The 22736-nt window shown below is 51.5% G+C and overlaps 1 protein-coding gene across 2 annotated transcripts in view; it reads left to right on the top strand.

The window, feature by feature from the left end:
• Positions 1–20905, top strand: part of FXYD6 (FXYD domain containing ion transport regulator 6) — a 30721-nt gene extending 9816 nt beyond the window's left edge. Inside the window, exons 2-8 of one of the 2 annotated variants that reach the window (XM_047692624.1) lie at positions 14982–15044; positions 15647–15682; positions 15803–15877; positions 16441–16477; positions 17240–17289; positions 17801–17851; positions 19596–20905. In XM_047692624.1, the coding sequence (XP_047548580.1) occupies positions 14987–15044; positions 15647–15682; positions 15803–15877; positions 16441–16477; positions 17240–17289; positions 17801–17829 (285 nt within the window). In that variant the 5' untranslated portion in view covers positions 14982–14986 and the 3' untranslated portion in view covers positions 17830–17851; positions 19596–20905. Of the gene's footprint in view, positions 1–14981; positions 15045–15643; positions 15683–15802; positions 15878–16440; positions 16478–17239; positions 17290–17800; positions 17852–19595 lie in introns of both variants that reach the window. The other variant, XM_047692623.1, reaches the window with a different exon arrangement.
• Positions 20906–22736: the final 1831 nt, after the last annotated feature.

Genomic DNA, 22736 nt, shown 5'->3' with positions numbered 1-22736 from the left:
ACGCGGTTGTGTTAAGCCTCTGGGCTAGTCTTGGGAGGTTGTCTGGGGAGTAGGCTATCTTATGAAGAGTCCGTGTCTTCAACACCACTGTGGCCACCTCTGTCCCCTTCGGCCACCACGGGCAGGGAGCAGGACTGGGTTGGGGGCAGGACGTACGAAATACAGTTGCTCCCCCTTTCTCTCGCAGCAGCCACACTTGGGGGTCCAGGGTAGAAGAGTCTCTGCCCTGGTATATCTTATCTCAGTGCCCCTAAACCCAGGAGGTAGGGGGGACTAGGCTGCCTTAGGCATGGTACCCTGGTTTTGCAGAAGTCTGCTTGGCCTGCCTGTGAGTCTCAGGGCCTGACCCTCTCAGGGAGACACACCGAAGGGACTTCTCGTAGAGACAGTGGCTTCTCCCGGAAGGACTTTGGGTTTGGAAGAAGATTGGGCATCGGGGCTGGGCCTCAGGCTCCCGCACCCTATCCAGCAGAGAGCACGGGCCTTCCATCGGGTAACAGCCCTGGAGGGGTAGGGGGGCCTCCAGGTGACCTCCCAGGAGCGGCCGTGGTCTGTTTGTTGACCCCCCTGCCCCAGCCATGCCTCTGCCCTTCCTGATCTCTGTAGCATCTGCCCAACTCTGGCATGCAGGGTCAGGCTGGAGGCGTTGGAGGCAGGCACTGGGTGTCGCCCCATGAGGGTGGAGGCCCATGAGGGCCTCAGGGGGAGGACAGTGGTTTGGAGGTTTGTTTGAGATTTCTCCAGAGCGGACTGCCTTTTCTCTCCGCAGTCCACGCCTCTCTGCTCTGCCATGTGTCCCTCCTTTTCCCTGCCTTGCACTGGGTCTCTGTGGGGACGCAGGCCCTGACCGACCTCGGTTCATCATGTGGCCTGTTTGTCTCTCCTCTGCCGGCCTCTCCCGTACTTCCCCTTGGGTGTATCCCCTGTTCACTTTCTCTTCCTCTGAGATTTCCTTCCTCTTCTGCTGCCTCGGGCCCAGTGTGTATCTCACCACTGTGTCTCTGAAGGGGGCTGCCCCGTTGTGGACAGTGCACCACAAGCTCTGGCTGCTTCGGGGAGACCTGCTGTCCCCATGCCACCTGACCAAGGTGCTAGGTGACAGTGGTGGTTTTTCTTGGGGCAGGACAAGGCGGTGGCTCTCTTTGGAGCCTGTCTAGGCCCACTCTGCCTGTGTGCTGTGCACCGAGGCCCCTCCCAGCCAGTCAGAAGTCCACTGGAGCCTTCCAGAGGCTGGAGGATAGCTGGAGGGAGAAGCAGGGAAGTGAGAGGATGGGACCAGGGCCCTTGACTCCTCAGCTCCAGCTCCTTCTCTCTTTCTCTTCCCCATTTCCCACGAGAAGGTCGGAGAACATGGAGGGGAAGGAGTTGGGGATGATAATGGTCATAATATCAACAGCTGTTGCTTGAAGAGCGGTCTTGTTTGCCCAGCACAGAACTCAGCACCGACACGACAGAGCTCTTTTCTTTCCTTCTTTTTTAAAAGGTTTTATTTATTTATTTATTTATTTGACAGAGAGTGAGAGAGAAGGAGAGAGCACAAGTAGGGGAGGTGCAGAGGGAGAGGGAGAAGCAGACTCCCCACCAAGCAGGGAACCCGACGCAGGGCTCCATGCCAGGACCCGGAGGTCATGACCTAAGGTGAAGGCAGATGCTTAACCGACTGAGCTACCCAGTTGCCCCAGGACAGCTCTTTTCATGGCAAACAGCAGAAACCCAACTCCGTCTTGGCCAGACAAGGCAGGTATCCTATTCAGAAACAAACTGTAGGATGGGCAACGCTGGCGTGGGAGCTGGAGGGCCAGAGCACACTCAGCCCAGGCCTGCTCCCGGGCCCTTCTCCCCATACCTCCCTCTCTGCTGGCTCTTCCCCTGTAGGCTGCTGGCTGACACCCCCACAGCCTCCCTGACCCCCACACCTCCCAGCTTGGCAGCTTTGACCCTTTTTCCCTTGGTTCCCATGATGGGACAGCCCCTGGAGGAACACTGAGGTCTCAGACCCGCTCCTTCTAGCGGGAAGACTTACAGGGTTGGAGTGGGGGAGGATCCCTACCGCTCCAAAAGAAGATGCCCTTCTCGGAAGGGAAGGGTGTGGGCAGAGCGGCCGTAGTGGCCCATGTACCAGAGTGATTTCTTCTCATCCTCACGGCTCCTGAGATGCATGTTACTATTCTTGTTCTCTGTTTCAGAAGCAAAGGCTCTGAGAGGTAGAGTAGCTTGTTCAAGGCCACAAAACCACTGCGTGGCGGAGTGGCAGGACAGTAGAGTGGTTCAGAGCAAGGACTCTGGAGCCAGATTTCTTGGGTTTAAATCCAGGCTCTGCCACTTTCCAGCTCTAGGACCTCGGGCAAAAGTTACTTGACTTTCCTGGCCTCAGTTTCTCCATCTGTCTCATGGGGACGATCCTAATCATAGCCACTTTCTGGAACTGCTGTAAGGATGAAATGAGTTAGGATATTTAAACCACTGAGAAGAGTTCTTGGCGTGATACAAGTGCGCCCTAATCAGCTGCAGAATTCTGGAATCTGTTAAAAAAGAAAAAAATCACCCTCCTGAGTAAACAGCTCTCTGTCCAACAAGGGACTATAAATTCTCCCTCAAGGGCGAGCTGGCAGGCAGCTCATACTCAGTGTATGAATATGGATGAAGCTGGAGATGCTGGGGAGCTTGGCTGATAACGTTCACTCGGAGGCCCTCTGTCGTGGCCCCTGTGCAGAGCTCAGCCCACGAGGCTGGGGAAGGAGCAGGGTGCCCCTCCCTGGGGATGTGGGCTCCCCTCTGCCCGGGCAGCTACAGTGCAGGTAGCCCACCGAGAGGATGTGAGCTCTCCCCTGGGCTGAGTCCTGGGCTCCCAGTAGGAAGCCGACAAAGCTGGGTTGAAGTCTAGAATCCTCCTACCTTCCAGGGGACCACTCTCTGTCCACCTTAGTTTCTTTGCCTTTAAAATGGGTTTGATGGGAATATACCTCATAGGCTATTTGCCATGACCTCTTGTACCAGTCCAGGCCCCTAGACTGGGCTTCAGATATGGGCTTCCCTTCTCAGACTTTTTAGCTCCTAGCATTTCCTTCCACGGAGTTGATAGAAGGACTCCTGTGTTCCAGGCACGCCTCTGTTCCCAGCCCCAAATCCCCACCTGCCAGCAGCTTGCTCATTCCTACCACCAAGTTCACTGCTCCCTACCACCTAGAAGACTCCCCTATCTTTCCTCCACCTTCCGTTTCATGCTCTCGTCAAGGCTGGGCTCCAGGAAGTGCGCAGCGTGAGTGGGGACAGGGCTACGTGTGAGCGGGGACAGGGCTACGTGTGAGCGGCAAGGAACCCCGGCCCTGAGGGTCCCTCTCTGGGAAGTTTGCATCCTGAAGCTCCTTCCGCGTGCCCCCCGGGGTGGGGGTCCACTGGCCTGGGGGCGGGGGCTGGACAGTGCCACCCAGAGTTGTCCAGGCAGGGAGGATGCAATTGGGTCTCGTAGCCATAAGAGGAAGGGGGATCTAAGCTGCTTTCCAGAAGGGGCCGAAGAGGACCAATGCAGCCCGTATTTTACAGAAGCAGGTGATGGAGCTCATGGCTCTGGGTCACTGTGGTTGGGGAGCTTCAAGGCCAGCGTTTAGGGCATCCATTTGGTGGTTTGAGGCCACTGTGTGGTCCTGGCCTGTTTCCAGGTGACTGGTCCCAGGGGACATGAGGTGAGGGGCAAACACCCCACCTTGAAAGCAGAGAAGGAGCCAGAGGTGAGCTGGGCTCGGCAGGAAGGGGTGTGGAAAAGTGCCCTCCGAGCTCTTCCAGACACAGCTGTCAAGTAGATGATGACTGTCCTTTTGTTCTTTTCTTTCTCTTTATTCTGGCACATAAGACCCCCAAAACAAAGAGAGCTTTAGGCCAGAGCATCCAAGACGGGAAGCAGGAAGGTGAGGAGCAGTTAGACAGGAAAGGGTCTCTGTGTATGAGGGGGTTTGTCTGAGGGCTGAGAATGCCTGTTGCCCCGGCATGGATGGGGAGGCAGGGAGACATCATCCGTGGAAGGGGGTACCAGAGAAGATCAAGAACATTCCAGCCTTTCCAGCTGAGACATTATCATACCTAACTTCTCATAAGGTCCAGCACATTCCAAAGCCAAACGCCAGGTTTGGGCAGTATCTGGTGGCTTGTGCTGGCCATGTCCGCAGCCCCGTTCATCGGCACGTGTAACTCAGAAGTAACGGTCCCACTCACCAGGTGCAGCACAGCCCTTTCACGGAGTCCCAGGCTACGGAGGCCTGGAAAGGCCGCCAGGGCCTGTCCCCCGTCTCCAAAGGGATCTTGACACAAACAGATCAGATGACCTTGTCCTTTGCCTGCCAAACTGTAAGACTTACCAGTCAATGTCTTAGGCACATGGAGGACCCCCCTCTCTGGTAAATCAGACCAGTTTGTTGGTGATGTTTTCTAGTCTTGGACCTTTTCTCTTTGTATTCTTTTGCTGGCCTTAGACTGTTCAGAGCTATGCCGCCTGCACTCAGCTTGGCCACGCGGCAGGGCCAGCAGAAGTAGAAAGGACTTTTCCATTATTTAAAAAATTTTTTTTCTAATTTTTTTTCCCCCTCCCATTGAGAGACTAAGACTTGAGCTCCAAACCTTCTGTAGGCCCTCTCTGGATTGATGCCACTGCTCGCCTTCCAGAAGCCACCACGGCCCCCCTGAATGTCTCTGGTCAAAGGTGGTCTTCCACTGGTGAGCTGAGGAGCCTGGCAGGGGGCTTTCCTCCTGGCCCCTTTCATTGCCCTGGTGGCCCCCTTCCCTGCCGGTGCCCTGTCTTCTTCCCTGCTGCCTTTATGGCCTCCCATCCTGCAAGCCTGGCCTGCCCACCTCCCAGTCCCTGTGTACCCTGACCAGCTGTGCTCGTAGTAGGCTCCATCCCTGTTCTGCCTCACTCTCCTCAGATAACAAGAGCTTTTATCTCCGTCCTTCTAACCCCGGTGTGCTGTGACTCTAGCTGCATCTGGTAAACTGCACAGCTTAGTTTTATCCTGCTTATACACAATGCCGTCTTCTCTTACCAGGCCTCTCTATTGCGGATTTGGGTACATCACAGGCTACATCACGTCCCCGGGGAATACAGTAACAGTCAAGGGTAACGTGTTCACCTAAACAATGGGGTCCCTGTGTTCTGTGACCCCATCAAGAGTCCCTTTCAGCATGTCTTGTCTGGAAGGGGTGGGAGGAGGGGCTCAGCTTTCTTCGGGGAATCCTGCGGGGACCCAGGCCTTGGTGATCTCCCAGGGCAAGTTTTCGATGGGCAGAGCCTGAAGGAAGGCAAGGAGGTGAGATGCACGTGACGGATGGGCCGTGAGGCTGGGGTGGGGGGTGTGGAGGGACAGAGGGATGAGCGTGAGCCGATCGAGTCCCACTGTGATTGGGAGCCGGTGCACATTGGAGCGGTTGTTTTGGAGTTATTTTCACAATGGAGCTGGTATTCTGATCTCCCTCACGGCTGCAGGGAATCAAAACTAATAGAGCACGCGGCTCCCTCATCAACCAGTAGCTTCTTTTTCACAGCAGCTTTTGCCCAGCAATTATGTGAAATTATGTGACTCAGAATGGAAAGATAATTGCCAGAGAGACTCTTCTGAGTACTTTCTCTCGCACATGCGATGCGGAAAGCAACTGTGCAAAAGGCAGGGAGATCAGGGAACAAAATTAACATGGAAGGGCCACTGCCACCTGAAATGCCAGCCGTTGACGGATATTGAGATAACAGAACACAGAAAGGAGGGGAAGAGAAACAAGTGGAAACCCGAATTCTCTCTCATGGGATGCCACGGAGGAAGCGAACTGTGGCTGGTCCCTTCAGCCAGTTGGGAAGGGTGGCCTAAAGGATCTAGAATTTCCGGGCTGGGGAGAGGTGGAGGGAGGGGGTCCGGTGCCTCATGGTGACGACGTGTCCTGACCCCTGACCAGGAGAGCCCAGTCCTCAGGGACCCCCACGCAGGGACTCGGGGTCTCCCGTACATATGGGGCTTCATGTGCCTTCCTGAACCCCCTCTTCTATTTACTCCTTAGACTCTGGCCTGGAAAGGAGACTTGTCACTTCTACCGCCTCTTAACCTCCTCTCCTCTGGCACCCACCCTTAGCCAGCCGCAGGCAGCCCTGCTTCCTGTCTGGGAGAGAGGAATGTGTGGTACCTGGGAGGGCTGGGGAAGGCGTGGGACACCAGGGGCGGTTGTGTGGGAGGGAGGGGAGGCCCAGATGGGTTTCTTGGTGCAGCAGTGAGAGAACATTGTGTGTGTGTGTTTGGCCTCTTGTCTCAGGGGCAATGCCAGTGGGACCAATGAGACTTAAAAATGGCCATAAGGGCCAAGCGGCACTGTGAGGAGGCCTGTGCTGAGGTGTGGCTGGTGTGGGCCAGGCCTGGACTGCAGCTTGGAGGAGCAGGGAGTTGGTGACTTTCCAAATCTGTAACAGTATTTCTTTGAGCACACTGTAACTCGATCAGAAGTGCTTTCTTCAGAACACAAAGACTGGTCTTTCCTCTTTAGCTTGGCATTCGAGGCTCTCTACCCTCTGACTTATCAGAATTCTCGCCATCCACCCTTCATGTTTTTCCTCAACAGCACTGTTCACTGTTTGGAAGGTAGCTTACTCTAAAAATGGCACATACTTGGCCGATTGCTGTCTCAGCCCCCTCCTGTGCTATGCGGGCATTACTGATGGCAGAGGCCCTCTCTCCTGAGGGACCTTATTCAGAGTCCTTCTGCGGTAGCCCCTTCAGGCCATCACCGTGGAGTGCCTGGAGGGGCAACTTGGACTGAATTTAGAACTTGCACTAAGTACTAGTTGTTTTCCCTGCTTCCCGTGTTCCCTTCTCACTGCCTTGGTCCATGCTATTGCCTTTGCCAGAATGCCCTTAGTTTCTCTCTTCTTACCCCTGTCCAGCAAAAATCCCATCCTTCTTTTGAGGTCCAGCTAAGATGTCCGCTCCTCCATGGGATTGTCCCAGGTCCCCTGTTGTATTCCCTTCTCCCTCTCTCCTTGCCCTGAAGGACTCTCTTTTGTAGTCTCTACTTCTGCCTTTCCCTCCCGTGAAGCTCTTTTCACTCTTGCTGATGTACCAGAGCCCTCTGCTTCCAGACCCCACCAATACTTGGAAGCCGAGGTTATGTCTTGTTTACCTATTTATCCCTGGCAGAGCCCAGAAGAGTACGCCTTGTTCTAGGGTTCAGTGTGTGCTCAGTGTGCTTGAACCTGATCATGCATGGAGAGGATTTGGGGGGAGTTGAGGGAAATGCACAGCAGTAACCCGGGCCCTGGAACCCTTTACATGTGTCTTTTCTACTCTCGTGAGGGGCCAAAAATCCCTCTCTTGGCCAGCAGCCAGTCTCAGCTGTTGTCCCCATTCAAGATGAGGGCACTACACTAAGGCTGGAACACTAGAGGTAGGTCACAATCACTAGGATCACTCCTGAGTCTGTGCACTGGAAGGGTGAAATGAAAACATTTTCAGGTGCATAAAAATTGAGTTTGTGGGATGCCTGGGTGGCTCAGTTGGTTAAGCAGCTGCCTTCGGCTCAGGTCATGATCCCAGCGTCCTGGGATCAAGTCCCGCATCGGGCTCCTTGCTCATCAGGGAGCCTGCTTCTCCCTCTGCCTCTGCCTGCCATTCTGTCTGCCTGTGCTTGCTCTCTCTCCCTCTCTCTCTCTCTAGCAAATAAATAAATAAAATCTTTTAAAAAAATAAAAAAATTTTAAAAAAATTGAGTTTGTAACTAATAGGCTTTCATTAAAGAAAATTCTAGAAAGATTTTCTTGAGGAGTAAAGGAAATGTCTTGACAAATGGCTAAGAATCAAAAAGAATCATGAAGAACAGTTAGTAGGTACGTTGTATTAGTTATCTCCTGCTGCATAACAAATGAGACCCAAACAGCATTTGTGATCTCATACAGTTTCGGAGGTCAGGAATGAGGCAGCAGCTGGGCTGCATGGTTCTGCTCTGTGTTGCTAACACGGTTGCTGTCAGGCTGTCAGTGGAGGGGAGCAATCATGTGGAAGGTGGAGTATCTGCCTCCAAGTTCACTTACTTCCAAGTTCACTTACTTGGCTCATGGCAGGTCTACTCCCTCGAAGCTTTTGAGCTGAGGTCCTCAGTTCTTTGCCACGTGGGCCTCTCCACAGGGATACTGAGCATCTTTAAGACATGGCAGGTGATTTTTCCCTAAGAGCAAGTAATCTGAGAGAGAGAGAGAGGAAACAAAGCCATGGTGCCTTTTGTAATCCAATTTTGGAAGTGACATACCAATTCCACTGTGTTTTATTGGCCACATGGTGCAGTGGGGAAGGGGACTATATAAGGGTCTCAAACCCAGGGGTTCTGGGGACCATCCCGAAGGCTGGCTACCATACACATGGGTAAATCTAAACAAACGTTTCCATGAAACATAAATACTAATATCCATGTCGTAGAATTTTAAAAAAGAACTGAAAGTTTTATAATAATAGCATACATATTAGGAGGGAGGTGATTTTAAAAAAAAATTTTTCAGGAAGGGTAATATGCTTAGTTACTCTGATACCTTTTAACATTAGACTCTTTAAAAGTCTTTGTTAAATTAAATACTACCTTAGTCTGCTTGGACTGCTATAACAGAGTACCATAGGCTAGGTGACTTATAAATAACAGAAATTTATTTCTCACAGTTCTAGAGGTTGGAAGTCCAAGGTCAAGGTGCTGGCAAATTTGGTGTCTGATGAGAACCCACTTCCTGATTCACAGGTGACCCATCTTCTCACTGAGGCCTCACTTGGTGGGAGAGGCAAGAGAACGCTCTTTTGTTTTTTATTTAAAAAAATTTTTTTTTAAAGATTTTATTTGTTTATTTGAGAGAGACCACACCCTGGGGAGAGGGGCAGAGGGAGAAGCAGACTCCCCACTGAACTGGGAGCCCGACCTGCACCTCTATTCCAGGGCCCTGGGATCATGACCTGAATTGAAGGCAGACACTTAACCGACTGAGCCACCCAGGAGCCAGAGAGCTCTCTTTTATAAGGACAGTAATACCATTCATGAGGGTTGCCCTCAGGATCTAATCACCTCCCAAAGACCCATCTCCAAGTATATCCCATTGAGGATTAGGTTTCAATACATGAATTTGGGGGACACAAACATTCGGTCTATAGCAAACACCTGTGGTGAAATTCCAAGGTAATTCCAAAGAAATTCCAAAAGTGAAATTCCAAAGGTAATGAAATAGGTTGTATAATTTCTCAACCAGTAGAGGGAGATGCTGAATAAAAAAAGTCAGAGAACACATAAGGGCAGAATGGAGGACAATTTAAAACACAGTGAAGGGGCACCTGGGTGGCTCAGTGGGTTAAAGCCTCTGCCTTCAGCTCAGGTCATGATCCCAGGGTCCTGGGATCGAGCCCCACATCGGGCTCTCTGCTCAGCGGGGAGCCTGCTTCTTCCTCTCTCTCTCTGCCTGCCTCTCTGCCTACTTGTGATCTCTGTCTGTCAAATAAATAAATAAAATCTTTAAAACACAGTGAAGAGGATCAGCAAAACCAAGATCAGGTTCTTGAAAAGACTTGAAATAGGTGAACATTTAGTGAAGCTGATGAAGAAAAGAGAGTCGTGAAGTCGTGAAGCCTCTGCCTTCAGCTCAGGTCATGGTCTCAGGGTCATGGGATCGAGCCCCGCATTGCGCTTTCTGCTCAGCAGGGATCCTGCTTCCCTCTCTCTCTGCCTCCCTCTCTGCCTACTTGTGATCCCTCTCTCTGTCAAATAAATAAATAAATAAATAAAATCTTTAAAAAAGGGAAAAAAAAAGAGTCATCACAAATAAACAATGTGAAGAATGGAAAAAAAAGACATAACCACAGATCCAACAGAAATTACTGGTTGCTAAGGATAAATAGAAAATATACTATAAACAACGGTATGGCATTAAGTTTGAAAGAAGAAAAGAGCAAATTGCTCTAGAAATCATACTCATTAAATATGCTCAAGCAGAGAAATCTGAGGCGTCTCATGGCCATCAATGAGTGGAAAAGACAACTGAAAATCCTCCCACAAAGGAAAGACAAAGTCGGATGATTTCACAGTTTAGTTCTACCGGACGTTCGAAGAATAGATTATTTTAGTCCTCTGCCAACTCTTCCAGGGAAGAGCAAGAGAGGAAATGCTGGTTCTGTGAGGCCAGGACTGCCACAATACCCAAACCAGGCAAGGCCAGTACAAAAAAATAAAAATTGCAGCCCAGTCTTACTCATGCACAGAAATGCAAAAATCCTAAACAAAAGCTCAGCGAACCAAAACCATCAGGTTACCAAGAAGACAATACATGCGTTTTATCCCAGCAATGCAAGGATGATTTGACATTAGATAATCCACGCACATAATTTCTTTCATTGATAGATTAAAGGTCAAATCTGTAGATGTAGAACACTCATTCGTAAATAATGTAAAACAGAAACATCTTAGAAAACCAGGATTAGAGGGGGAACTTATAAAACATTAGAAGAAATCTATTTAAAATCCATAATTCCCTTCTCTTGATGGCTGAACAATATTTCGTTGTATTTAGGCCACATTTTCTTTGTTGTTCCATGCACACAAAAGGTAATTATGTGAGGTGGTTGAGGTGTTAACTAATCTTATTGTGGCAATATTTTGCAGCATAAACCAGCATCAAATGAATCATCACACCTTAAACCTAACATATTGTTAGGTGTCACATCACAGTAAGGTTGGGAAAAACTAAAAATACACACAAAAATGAAATACAAGTAAAAAGTAAAGCCACTAACATGACCGCATGTGTGCGTGTCCAGTACTCCTGCGTCTAGTCTACATTTTGCGGAAAGGCCTGGCAGGACATAAGACAAGATCTAAAAATCAACAAAAGGTAAGCATCGGCAAAGAGGAGACAGTGCTGCCATTTACTGGTGATGTGTCCACAGAGAAAACCCAAAGGAATCCACAGGTAAATTATTAGAAATAATCAGAGTTTAGTGAGATTGGATTTAAGATCAATATGTACAAATCAATTGCCTTTCTCTGTACTAGCAAAAGTTAGAAAACACACACAAAGGATAGCATTTAAAATAGCAATAAGAATAATACGGCACCCAGGGAGAAATCTAATAGAAGACGAGAAAGACCGATATGGAAGCATTTATAAAACCATTATAAGACATTAAAAAGGACGTAAACCAATGAAAAGATGTTTTTATGGAAAAGAGACTCAAGATTACACGAATACCGGTTCTCCTCGGGTGGTTCTACACACAGATCTCTTGCAATGAGATCCTCAGTCATGTTAGATGAATTTGACAGGCTGATTCTAAAATTTCTATGTAATAGCAAAAGACCAAAAATAGGATATTCCTGATGGAAGAGAAAGAGAAGAAAGAAGAAAATGAAGAGGGGAATTTCTTCTACCACATGGGAAGATTACTATCAGGCTGTACCAGTGGAGACACTGATTCTGACGCGGGAGCCGACAAATGGACCAACAGATCAAAAAAGGAGTCGCAGAAACAGACACACACCTGAGTAGAAACCGGGTATATGATGGAAGCAGCAGGACCATTCCAGAGGAAAAAGGGGATGGGTTGCCAACACATAGTGCCAGGACAGCTAGTAGGAATTAGATCCCTACCTCCTGCCTTACATGAACACCAATTCTGGGTGGAATAAAGATTTCAGTGTCAAAGGCAAAGCTGTAAAATGTCCAGAAGAAAATTCCTTCTGACTTGGGCAAAGATTATCTTCCACAAGATGCATCAAAAGATCATCACATTCAATTACATTAGGATTAAGACATTCTGGTCATGACATGACAGCAACAAAAGATGAAAAGTCAAACCACTAATTGGGAAGAGACATTTGCAGTACTTAATGACAAAGATTTCATATCCAGAATAATAAACGGATAGTATACTAATCATGTTAACCCACTTGAAAAAAAGGAGCCAACGTCATAAAAGCCATCGCTGATGAAGAAACAGGAATGGCAAATAAACAGACGCCCAACTCCATCACTAAGGGATCAAATGAAGACCACACTTTGTACCTCTCAATTGGCGGAAATTAATCAGTCTGGCAATGCCAAATATTGTTAGGGATGCAGGGAAATAGGGACAGTCATGCAGCTGGTAGGTTGTGGAAAGAGGCATGGTCATTTTGGAAAAAAGTTTGCAAGTATTCTGTAAGGTGTACAGGTCTACTGTACAGCTCAGTGACCTCACTCCTCAGCCTGTCTCTAGAACATGCATTTTCTACTGCACAGTGACCCATTCATGGGTTTTCTTTTTAAGAAAGGAAACTATAAGCCGTTTTCTTTTAAGAAGGGAAACTATAGGGCCGCCTGGTGTGGCTCAGTTGGTTAAGCCTCTACCTTCGGGTCAGGTCATGATCTCAGGGTCCTGGAATTGAGCCCCGCATTGGGCTCCCTACTCCATGGGAAGCCTGCTTCTCCCTCTCTCACTCCCCCTGCTTGTGTTCCTTCTCTTGCTGTGTCTCTCTCTGTCAAATAAAATCTTTTTTAAAAAGTATTTCATATGAAAATGATGGCAAAAAATTTGAAAAACAGCGCCTTGCATGTGTGCCCTGGGTAGCATGCAGAAAAGTGTTCACAGCTGCATTATTTACAATCACACAAAATGGGAAAAACAAAAAAATATCCGCTGGTGGGAGCATGGACAGAATAATTAATCTGCATGATGGGAATACTGCACGACTTCAGAAACGCATGAACTATGGTCACGTCACAGTGGATGAAACTTAGAAACATCACGTGAACCAAAAATAGCCAGTCCCTGTAAACAACATGTTGTAATTACAAAGCTAAAAAAAGCTCCATTAAACACCATTTTATTTCATGCATAATAAATAGGTTTTTAAGAAGAAGAGCAGGAGGGTTAGTTATATGCTGAAATAGTAGCCATAAAAAGGAGTGACGTTCTGACGCCTGACACGGATGAACCTTGAAAACATGCTGCTCCGTGAAAGACGCCAGATACCAAAGGGCACATATTGGACAATTCTTTTACAGAAAGTGTCCAGAATAGGTGAATCCACAGAGACAGAAAGTAGATCAGGGGTTGTCCAAGCCTGGGGTGGGAGGTGGGGAGGGCAGAATGGGAGTGACTGCTGGCAGGGACAGGGTTTCTTTTCAGGGTGACGAATGTGTTCTGGAATTAGCGATGGTGGGTGCAGAGTTTTGTGGAGATACCCAAAAGTGCTGGATGTACACTTTTAAATGAGTTTCATGGTATGTGAATTACATGTTAATTTAAAAAAATGTCTTTGGGGCACCTGGGTGGCTCAGTCAGTGTCCGGCTTTTGGTTTCGGCTCAGGTCATGGTCTCAGGGTCCGGGGATGGAGCTCTGCATAGGGCTCAGCAGGGAATCTGCTGGAGATTCTCCCTCCCTCTCCCTCTGCCCCTCCCCCTGCTTACGTGCTTTCTCTCTCTCTCCAATAAAGAAAGTAAGAAAGAAATCTTTAAAAAGAAATGTCTTTGAAGAACAACAAGGGAGTGATGACACAGGTATGGGTGTCTGCTGTCCAGGATGCTGTTCCCCTGTGGGAGTGAGGCTGGGGGTTAGGCTGGAGGAAAGTACAGGTATGCTGTTGCAGGTGTCAGTGAAGGTCCCATTCTTGCATTATGGGTGTTGATCTTGTTGCTGTGCTTCGTTATATGTGTGTGCTACCTCTGTTTTTATACATATAAGGTATGTAAAATTGAAAAGAATTACCAATATTAGGTGAGATGGCATTAGAAGCCAGTTACTGCCTTTTGATACACACTTCCCAAGCGGCCTCCCCCGTTCACGGCTGGGCCTCCGCGGGGCTCTGGATGTGGCTGTTGTGACCTCTGGTGGCTGAGAGGGGCAGGGCACCTGGGGCTGCTCGCTTGGGGTGGGGAACGTCAGAGGGAGGATCCTTCAGAGCAAGCATGGTCCTGGCCACTCCGTACTGGTCCAGGGGTCAGGCCACTGCCAGTGTCACCCCCTGGATAAAGGGAAGACAGCCTCGTGCTTTCCTGGTTTGGGTTTTTTCCCTGCTTTTCCTTGCTGGCTCGTCACCGCAGTTCCTTACGCCCAGGCAGGAGGTGTGTAACTCCACTGAAATCTGTCCCTGGAAGGGACCACCTGGCCACCTTCTGCCTCCATCCAGATGGCCTATCCTGGGGTCCTTGGCTCCGGGGACAGGGGCTTAATGAGCTCACGAGCAGAAGTCCAGGGAAGGGAAGAGGTCAGGGCACTGGGGCTCCGAGAGCCAGTGTCCACGCTGCCTTGGTTTGACCAAACCGCCTTTCTGGAGGACTGTGAACTAAAGCCTGTGGGAGGAGTTGGCTCGGGCCCTGTCGAGGTGAGGGTGTCAGGCATAACTGAAGGGACAGCTGTCAGCATTTCAGGGTTTCCCGTATGGAGACCAGTAAGCAGCAAGACTCCCGCCCCGCGTGGCTGGCTGGACTAGGGAGACCTCCGCTTACCTGCGCCATTTCATCTTATGGAAGAATGACTCTGCCGGTGGATGTGCCTGTGGGGAACTGGGCCAGGAAGTCCCAGACATCTTAGTGAACTGGGGGTGGCCACAGAAGGATGGCCTGAGGAGGGGGGCGCCGCTGGGGTCATTTCCAAAGCCCTTAGGGTCTTCTGGCTTCCATATAGGAGAGGCATTGTGGTGGAGGCCTTCCTGAGCTGGGCGAGGACTGGGCCTCTGCTGCTCACTCCCACAGGTGTCATTTAACCTCTTCAGGCTCAGGTTCTTTACCTGCAGAATGGTTCAGTCGTGCCTGCTGACGGCGCTGGATTCCGTCACAGTCGCTGAGCTCCTGCACGCGGAGCTGTCTCTGTGGACGCTCAGCTTCGGCTCAATTGCCTGAACTCTCACCGCGTAGAGCGTACTCAGAGCTGGGAGCCTGACTCAGCCCCCACATCAGGCTGGGGGGTGGGTGGGGAGTCTCCTGTGCAGAGAATGACGTTCCCTCCTCCGTCCACAGACACCATGGAGGCGGTGCTGATCTTTCTCTGCAGCCTGCTGGCTCCCACCATCCTGGCCAGTGGTAAGTACCCTTCCAGGTCCTGGCCCTTTGGGACCGTAGGGCTGGGGGGGATCTCACATTCTATGTGGCTGATAAGTGACTCCCCTGTCCCCACTTTAGTCAGCAGAGAAGGTGCTGGAAGGCAGCAGGTATTCCCAGACCCTACACAAGCCTGCCCACCAGTCCGCCACGGGCCCAGCAGGCTTTGCTTTAAGCCCTCCAGTCCTCCAGGTCCCTGTAGACTTCAGGCCTGAACCTTGGGAGCCAGACCTACTCTAAATTCTGGCCTGGGGCAAGTCACATGTCTTTCCTCCTTTCTCAGCTTCCCCACGTAACAAGGGGGTTCTAGACGCTGCCTCGGGGGATGATGTGAGAATAGGAAGGATGTGATGTGCTGTAGAAGCAGAAGCTCATTGGGCCTCTGACAGTACCCCCTTCGGCTCTTAGGCTGGCCCTAGCAGGAAGGCCCACCCCTCGGTGCTCCCTCAGGCATCTCTGGTTAATGGTCTGTCCTCCCCAGGCATCCCTCAGTGGGAAGTGAGTCTTGTGAGCCTTGGGGGAGACTCGGGAATCAGAGATCTCGCTGTCTTTCTCTAGCCCACACTTGTTTACTTTTTCAGCAGCTGAGCAGGAGGAAGAAAAGGACCCTTTTCATTATGGTGAGCAGTGATGGGAACTGTGGGTAGGGAGGGGGAGTTGCAGCCCCGCCCTGGGGAGGGCAAACCACGCTCCTTTCTGCCTTCCCTCCTTTCCATCTCTCCCCCTTGTTCCTTTGGCAGACTACCAGACGCTGAGGATTGGGGGATTGGTGTTTGCCGTGGTGCTCTTCTCGGTGGGGATTCTCCTTATCCTGAGTAAGTTTGTCTGTTCCCTGTCCGCTCTGTAAGAGGGGTGTCTGTAAGCTGCTAAGCAGGTGGAAAACGGTGGCAGAGCCTGGCCATGCTCTCCCTGGGGAGCGGGAAGGAGACTGTCATTCTCCCTGTTATCTCTAGGACTGAATACAGCGTGGGGCACATAGTAAGTGCTCAGTAAAACAGTGAGGAACGAACAAAGTAAGTGCTTGATGAGAACCAGCAGACAATAAGAAGGGGCAGGGTAGCTGTCCCAGTGCTGTGTCCAGGAGGCAAACGTGGGGGAATGTCCTCAGAGTGCCCCCCGGGGATGTGCCCTGTATTTGTCTTTCCCATATGAGCCTGGGCTGCATGGAGCCCGGTCTGATCCAGCTGACTGTGGTAGGGTAGTAAAGCCATTGAATGTTGAACCTTGGCTCAGAGGAGTCCTACTCCGACAGAAGATTGCTACACGTAGCTGTGCTTTTTATGTGGTCCCACATGGCAGCCCCATTGTGGTCAAGCCAGGAGCAGGACCTTGAGCTCCAGCCAGGAGCATGACCTTGGCTGGTTTCTTTGCCTTTCAGGTCGCAGATGCAAGTGCAGTTTCAATCAGAAGCCCCGGTAAGGATGCCGTGTCTGTGGACATCTGGGGATGACACTAGGAGGGGACAGGGAGGGGCCCAAATGAGTGTTCTTTTGGGTTCTTATCTCAGAAAGAGGCCATGTGTGTAAGGAGTAGATGTTTTGAGGATTGCCAGGCATATCCTGGGGCAAAAGAGAGGTCAACATGTCCAGGGTTAGCCCCACCTCTCTTCTGATATACACTGGGAAGGGGAGGGAGGCCAGAAGGTGCTGGACCCTTGTCTGGAGGCCCTTGAGACAGCTGGGCTATGGCGAAGGGAAGCAGAGGGCCTCAGAGCCTCTTGTGAGGTCCTCCCCTCTACAGGGCCTGGGACACTGTCCCTGCTTGTCACTTGTTCATGGGGCTCTTTGGCTAAGGAGAAGCTTGGGTTCCCTATCATTCACCTCCCCACCCATAAAGGGGCATACCCCATGAATCCACTATAAAAACCAGGGGTAGCACTGGACCTCAGAAATCTGAAGTCTGGCAGGACACACACCCCAGGCCCCCAGGCCTAGGGGTGTGTGTCCTGCCCAGCACTTACCTGTCTTGGGGGCCAGCACCGAAGGGTGCTGGTGAGCTCCCCTGACCCTGCGCCCTGCAATCCCAACTTCTCGCCCTGCCCCATTCACCCTTTTGGTGGAGAGATCTCCAGCCCCGCAGTGACTCGAAGGGGCCGGATGCAGACAGCCATGCGCGGCCAGGAGAGCGGGTTTGCCCTGCAGACGTCTAACGGGAGGGCTGTGTCTCTCCTCTTGTAGGGCTCCGGGGGATGAAGAGGCCCAGGTGGAGAACCTCATCACTGCGAATGGTACTTATCCTGGCCACCAGCCTGGGTGGCGTGGAAGTAATTGGGGCGGGTCCTAATATAGCTCAGGGAGGGCTGGTTGCCCGACACCATGGCCTCCCTAGAGCTCACCAGACGTGCTCCCATGTCCATGCCAGGAAGGAGGTCCCTGGGGCCTCTGCTGTGCCGTGCTCCCTCACTGCCACCAAACAGGCTGCAACTCATGACAGCCACCGTGTATGGGGCAGCTGCTCTGTGTCTGGCAGACCCCACTTCATGGGCGCACAGCCTGCTGGAGTAGACATCACTGTCCACATTTTATAACTGAGGGACCCAGCAGGGTTAAGGAATGTGCCACATTCCTAGAACCAACAAGGAGTGGGGCAAGATGTGGGTCTGTCTGACCCCACATCCTGCCAAGTCGCCTCTCCACTGTGCGGGTCAGACGCCCCCCACATCAGGCACAGGTGTGGATGCCCCCTGGGCAGGGCAAGGGGTCCATTCTCTACAATTGGTTCTATTTTTTTCCCCCTAGCAACGGAGCCCCAGAAAGCAGAGAACTGAAGTATAGCCCTCGGGTAGGAAGGTAAGATTCTGCCTGCCTGTGTCTTCCTCTGGCCCCGTCACTGCTCATTCCTCAGAGAAGAGCAGCGGGACCGCTTTTACTAGGAGCCACGCTGGGAGGCCAGTGAGACGGACGGGAACATCGGAGAAGCCCCGCACATGCGCAGTAAACAGTTGGGAACTAAGACCTCTGTAGAACACAGCGGTCAAATAATGGGATGTCATCTTAGCTGCCACATGGGCAGGACTTGGGGGCGAATTACAGTTTGTGAAATACTCCCGATACAAAGGAGCATAAAGATAATGGCTTTTAATGATGATTCAGAAAGTACCTTAGGGCCACTTTTTAAAAAATTAACATTTTATAATAAAACTTTCAAGATCTACACAAAACTAGGGAGAACAGTGTATTATCCCCTCCCCTCCTACCCTCCTACCTCCATGTGCCCTCTTTTTTTTTTTTTTTTTTTTTAAATTTATTTGACAGACAGAGATCACAAGTAGGCAGAGAGGAAGAAGTAGGCTCCCTGCTGAGCAGAGAGCCCGATGTGGGGCTCGATCCCAGGACCCTGGGATCATGACCTGAGCCGAAAGCAGAGGCTTTAACCCACTGAGCCACCCAGGCGCCCCTCCGTGTGCCCTCTTTACGGGCATTCCGTTTAGCCTTTGCTTCCATTGTTCATTGTAGGGACATGGGAGAGTCATAACCGTCAAATGCCTTAGTTTTCAAAACACACTCACAAAATACACTCACACTCACACTAAAGCCTGCAGGAAGAAGCAGGACAGGTGGGGTTGAGCCCCATTTTATCGATAAAAGAAACGGAGGTCACCGAGGACAGACAGATTGCAAGTGACAGGTGGGACTTGAAGTCAGGCCCTTTAGCTTCCAGCCATTTCCACCACGCCCCTCTGTGTCTGTGCCCGTGTCACTTGATGAGCTCTCTAGAATACGCTGGGGCCTGGGGAGTGCGGAGGTCGGTCTCCTGTCCACTCGCGTCTGCCTCACGGAAAGCGTAATAGACAGGTCTATGATCTCATCCTGAATTGTCAGCGAAGAGATTTCTGGTACCGAAATGCCCGGTACACCAGCTTTTACCATGAGCGCAATGACAGAGCATACTTGCATGTGAATTTTTTACTTAGTGGTTTTACATCCTCGTGACAGCCCTGTGGGTGAGCAGAACAGGGCTCATTATGTCCATCTTCTATTCTAGATGGGCTCAGAAAGTTCAGTGATTGCCCACACGTGAGGTGGCCATAGATGCTAATCTTGGAGTGGGTGTCCAGGCTGGTCGCGTGGTGTTCTGTCCCTTTGTGGTGGCTGGCAGGTCCCATCTTGGGAGTGGTATGGGGAGGCTCAAGGGCGGGAGGCATGAGCTAGCAGTTGTCCTGTCTTCTTTTTTTTTAAACTTGAACTACCTCAGAAACCTTGTTCTCTTAGATCTCGGGACTGTGAGCCGCTCCTGGGAGTGTCCTGACATAGAAACCCTGGGTTTAACAGTTTTCTTTCCATGTCTCCCAGGTTCCACCCCCCGCTGAGAGAAGCCCTCTCCTGAGGGCCATCCCCTCCCCTGCCTCCACCTTCTTTCCCTGTGTTTCAGGCTCTTAGTCTGCTTGTTGACAGGAATGTGGTGCTCGGGGTAGGTCTCATCCTGTGGGTTTCGGGGGGCACAGGGGCTGTGCTAAAGGCAGGGAGACAGCCAGTAAAGATTCCTGGAAGGAACCCAAGTGGTGTTTTAATTTAAATTCTCTCCCCCCCTTAGCCTCCGGAACCCGAAGGGCGCTGCTCCAACCTTTAGATGCCGATGTTGATGCTTAAGAACACCGGCCCTTCAGCGGCAGATCTTTCCCAGGAGAAGCCAAGAACGTGTGTGTCCCCTGCCCCTCCCCGTCCCCGGAACACGGTCCACAACTTAGCGATGCAACGAACACCCACCTTCCCCTGCCTGTGGCCTGCGGTCTCGTCCACCTCCTGTGATGTGTCTGTGTGTGTGTTTGATGACTGTGGTCTCTGTGGCTGCTTGTTTGTGGGTGATGTTGTATTTTAGTGACCCCGGACTTGCTTTCCTGGGCAGGTGCTGAGCCATGCCGCCACCAGCCCCTCCCCCCTCCCCTGTGCCCCGGCCCCATCATCTCCTACTCCTGGGAGTCTGCTTTTTCCCTTGAGAGACCAGTCCCTTCTCTTGATTGAGGGGTGGGTGTAGGTGGGGGTAGGGGGCATGGGTGGGGGTCTTCCGTTGTCTCGGGACTTGGGAAGGTTTACATCACCTTTGTGATCGTTCTCCATGGCCTCTCTCACTTCCTTCACAAGAGCCTGGCTTCTGTATTCCAGCCCCAACCTGAGTCTGTTCTGGGGTCTCTTGGCCGTGGTTAAGTTGACAGCAAGGTGCCAGTGAGCCCAGCTTTGCCTCCAGGCAGGCTCTGCCCCGACTGTGGTCATTTCCTCTTGGGGCTTCCAGCACGGAGTCCTCCTCTGCCTGGCCCCGTGGCAGAGCAGCCCGGGATCCCGGACCCGGGGCTTCTACTCTACTCCTTGGGGAATGTGCCCCTTGCATATTTTCTCAGCAATAACCCCATGGGCTCTGGAAACCTGCTTCTCTTCCCCGTCGTCCCTGCTTCTGAGACTCCCAGCTATAGCCCAGCTCTTCTGGACTCAGACTCTGTCCCTGAATGAGGTCTCCGGGAGGCGAGGGCCAAGGGGACCCATTCTGTTGGGGCCAGCACTCTGGGGAGGGGCAGCCGGGAGAGCAGGGTTCCCTGCCCCCGTGCTGTTGGCTGGGAGGAAGCGACGGCTCCCGCGCCCTTTGCCCCGCCTTCCCTGGTTAGAGAGGCAGGTGCAGCAGGCCAGCTGCAGGTTAGAGACAGACTGAGCAGGCGCTCACAGCCCTGCAGCGGAGGGGACAGCGAGAGGTTGAAGGTCATAGAGAACGGAGAGTCCGGCCAGACCCCATCCCATCCATCGTGTTCTTGTGGAAATTAACTGACCGGCGCCGCCGTGACCGGGACTGCTGTTCTCCGTGTTGTGACTTACCCTCTCAGCCACAGAAAGGAATAAAACACCCTTTGTTTCCTAGTGGCTCTAAGTGCTTTCCTTTGTGTCAAGAAGCTGGAGTATTTGTAGGGTGCTTGTAGGGCTACGGGGACTCTCTGCTTTGTCAGAGGGAAGCGATGGTTGCTGAAGAGGCAGTCGGGGTATGTGTGGGCCAGCAGCTTGGATGCTAAGTTCCTCTGCTTCCTCTCCCCCTCCTTCCCCCTCCTGCCTCCGCTTGCCCCCCAGTCCGTGGGCCCGGGCTCCGCCCTGTGGCAGGACCTAAACCTGATGCGTGGCCTGCACAGAAGCCAAGAGTCCAGGTGGCTCCCCTGAGGGCGTGCTGGCCGAGAACCAAAGGTTCTAACCTCTTCCTTTGGTTGACTCTGGGGCTGCTACCTAAGGACTTGGCAAAGAGGGTGTGGTGGGTCAGACCCTTACCTTTTCATCTCCCACAAAACCCAAATACCACCTCCTCTGTGCAGCCTTCCTGGATTTCAGGTAGAATGAGTCCCTTCCTTTCTGTGCTCCAGTCACACGGACTCCGGCCTTTAGCCTCACATTGAAGCACTCCATACGTCGGCTCCAAGCCTTGGAGGCCAGGCAGATAATGTCCATTGGTGAATCTGCCATTGTGACACAGGAGATGGCTCGTAGGAGCCAGAGGTCACCGACAGTGTCCCCCCAAAGACATTCCAGTTCAGTCTTCCGGAAAGGACTGTTGGTCAAATGAGCCCAGCTGCCAGCCGACCCTCCGGGAGGGCCCCGGGGTGCGCCCCCATCTCTGTGCGTCTTGTGTGTTTCTATCGTGAGACACTGTTCCCAGGGGGTGAGGACGAAGTCTTATTCTAATGTAACTTCCTGGCCAGCCCCACCCCCAAATCTTCAAAGAGTCTGTCTAGGTTCTGTGAGCTAGAGCTCTGTGTAGAGCTTCGGAATTGGCAGGTGCAGGTCCCGAGGGCCTCGGGGCTCTGGCTAACCCCGGCCATCCCCCGGGACATGCAGGGAGCCCTCCCTACTTCTGCAACTGCCCTGCCCTCTGTCCCCTAGGTCTTTGGGGGGGAAAAAAAAGGAGGCTTTTCATTGAGATCTACCTCAATATTGTCAACTCCGTGATTACAGGGGCTCAAAAGTCTCAAAAATCCTTTCAGGGCATACACTAGCAAGACTGTGCTCTGGGTCTTGTGACCTGGAATTGAGACACATAACAAAGAGTCAAAGAAACGGATGATCGATAATATTAGCATTAATATATAATAACATATTAATAATATATTACATAAATAATATTAGTATTAATAACTAAATAAAGCAGCTAATATGTGCCAAACCCTGGGCTGACCATGTTCCACAGATCAACTCATTCCAAACTCACAGTACTACCTTATGGTATCTCAATTTTACAGATAAGGAAACCATGGCTCGGTGGGACTGGCCTGAGTTTGCACTACTGGCGACAAAGCCCAGGCCCATCCAGCTCCAAGCCTGTTTCTCTCTGCACAGGAAAGGAAAGGATATAGAGCCATCAAGTGCACATGGGAGGAGGCAGAATTTGGCCTCCTGTTGGGGGGGTGGCGAAGTCCTTGGTTCCCACAGCTATGGGAGTGAGCTCCCTGTCACTGGAAGTATTCAAGCTAATGGGACCCCCTGGCTAAGAGGGACCATGAGAATCTACCCAGGATGGCCTAATCTACCCAGGTCTGAGCTCAAACTGAGGAACAACCCCTCTCCCCCACCCCATCACCCCCATACAAAATGGGGAAGCCCCTCTCCCTCTAGCGCCTAGGGTTGTAGAGCCAGGGAAGAAGAATCCAGAATCCAGGCATGGATTGCTGTTTAATGTGTGTCTTCCCTCTGGACCACCATTTCATGCTGG

The sequence above is a fragment of the Lutra lutra genome, chromosome 10 (assembly GCF_902655055.1).
Source record: "Lutra lutra chromosome 10, mLutLut1.2, whole genome shotgun sequence".
In the NCBI taxonomy this organism is placed as follows: domain Eukaryota; kingdom Metazoa; phylum Chordata; class Mammalia; order Carnivora; family Mustelidae; genus Lutra; species Lutra lutra.
The sequence above is the reverse complement of the archived record's forward strand: the minus strand, read 5'-3'. Positions and strand labels throughout refer to the sequence as shown.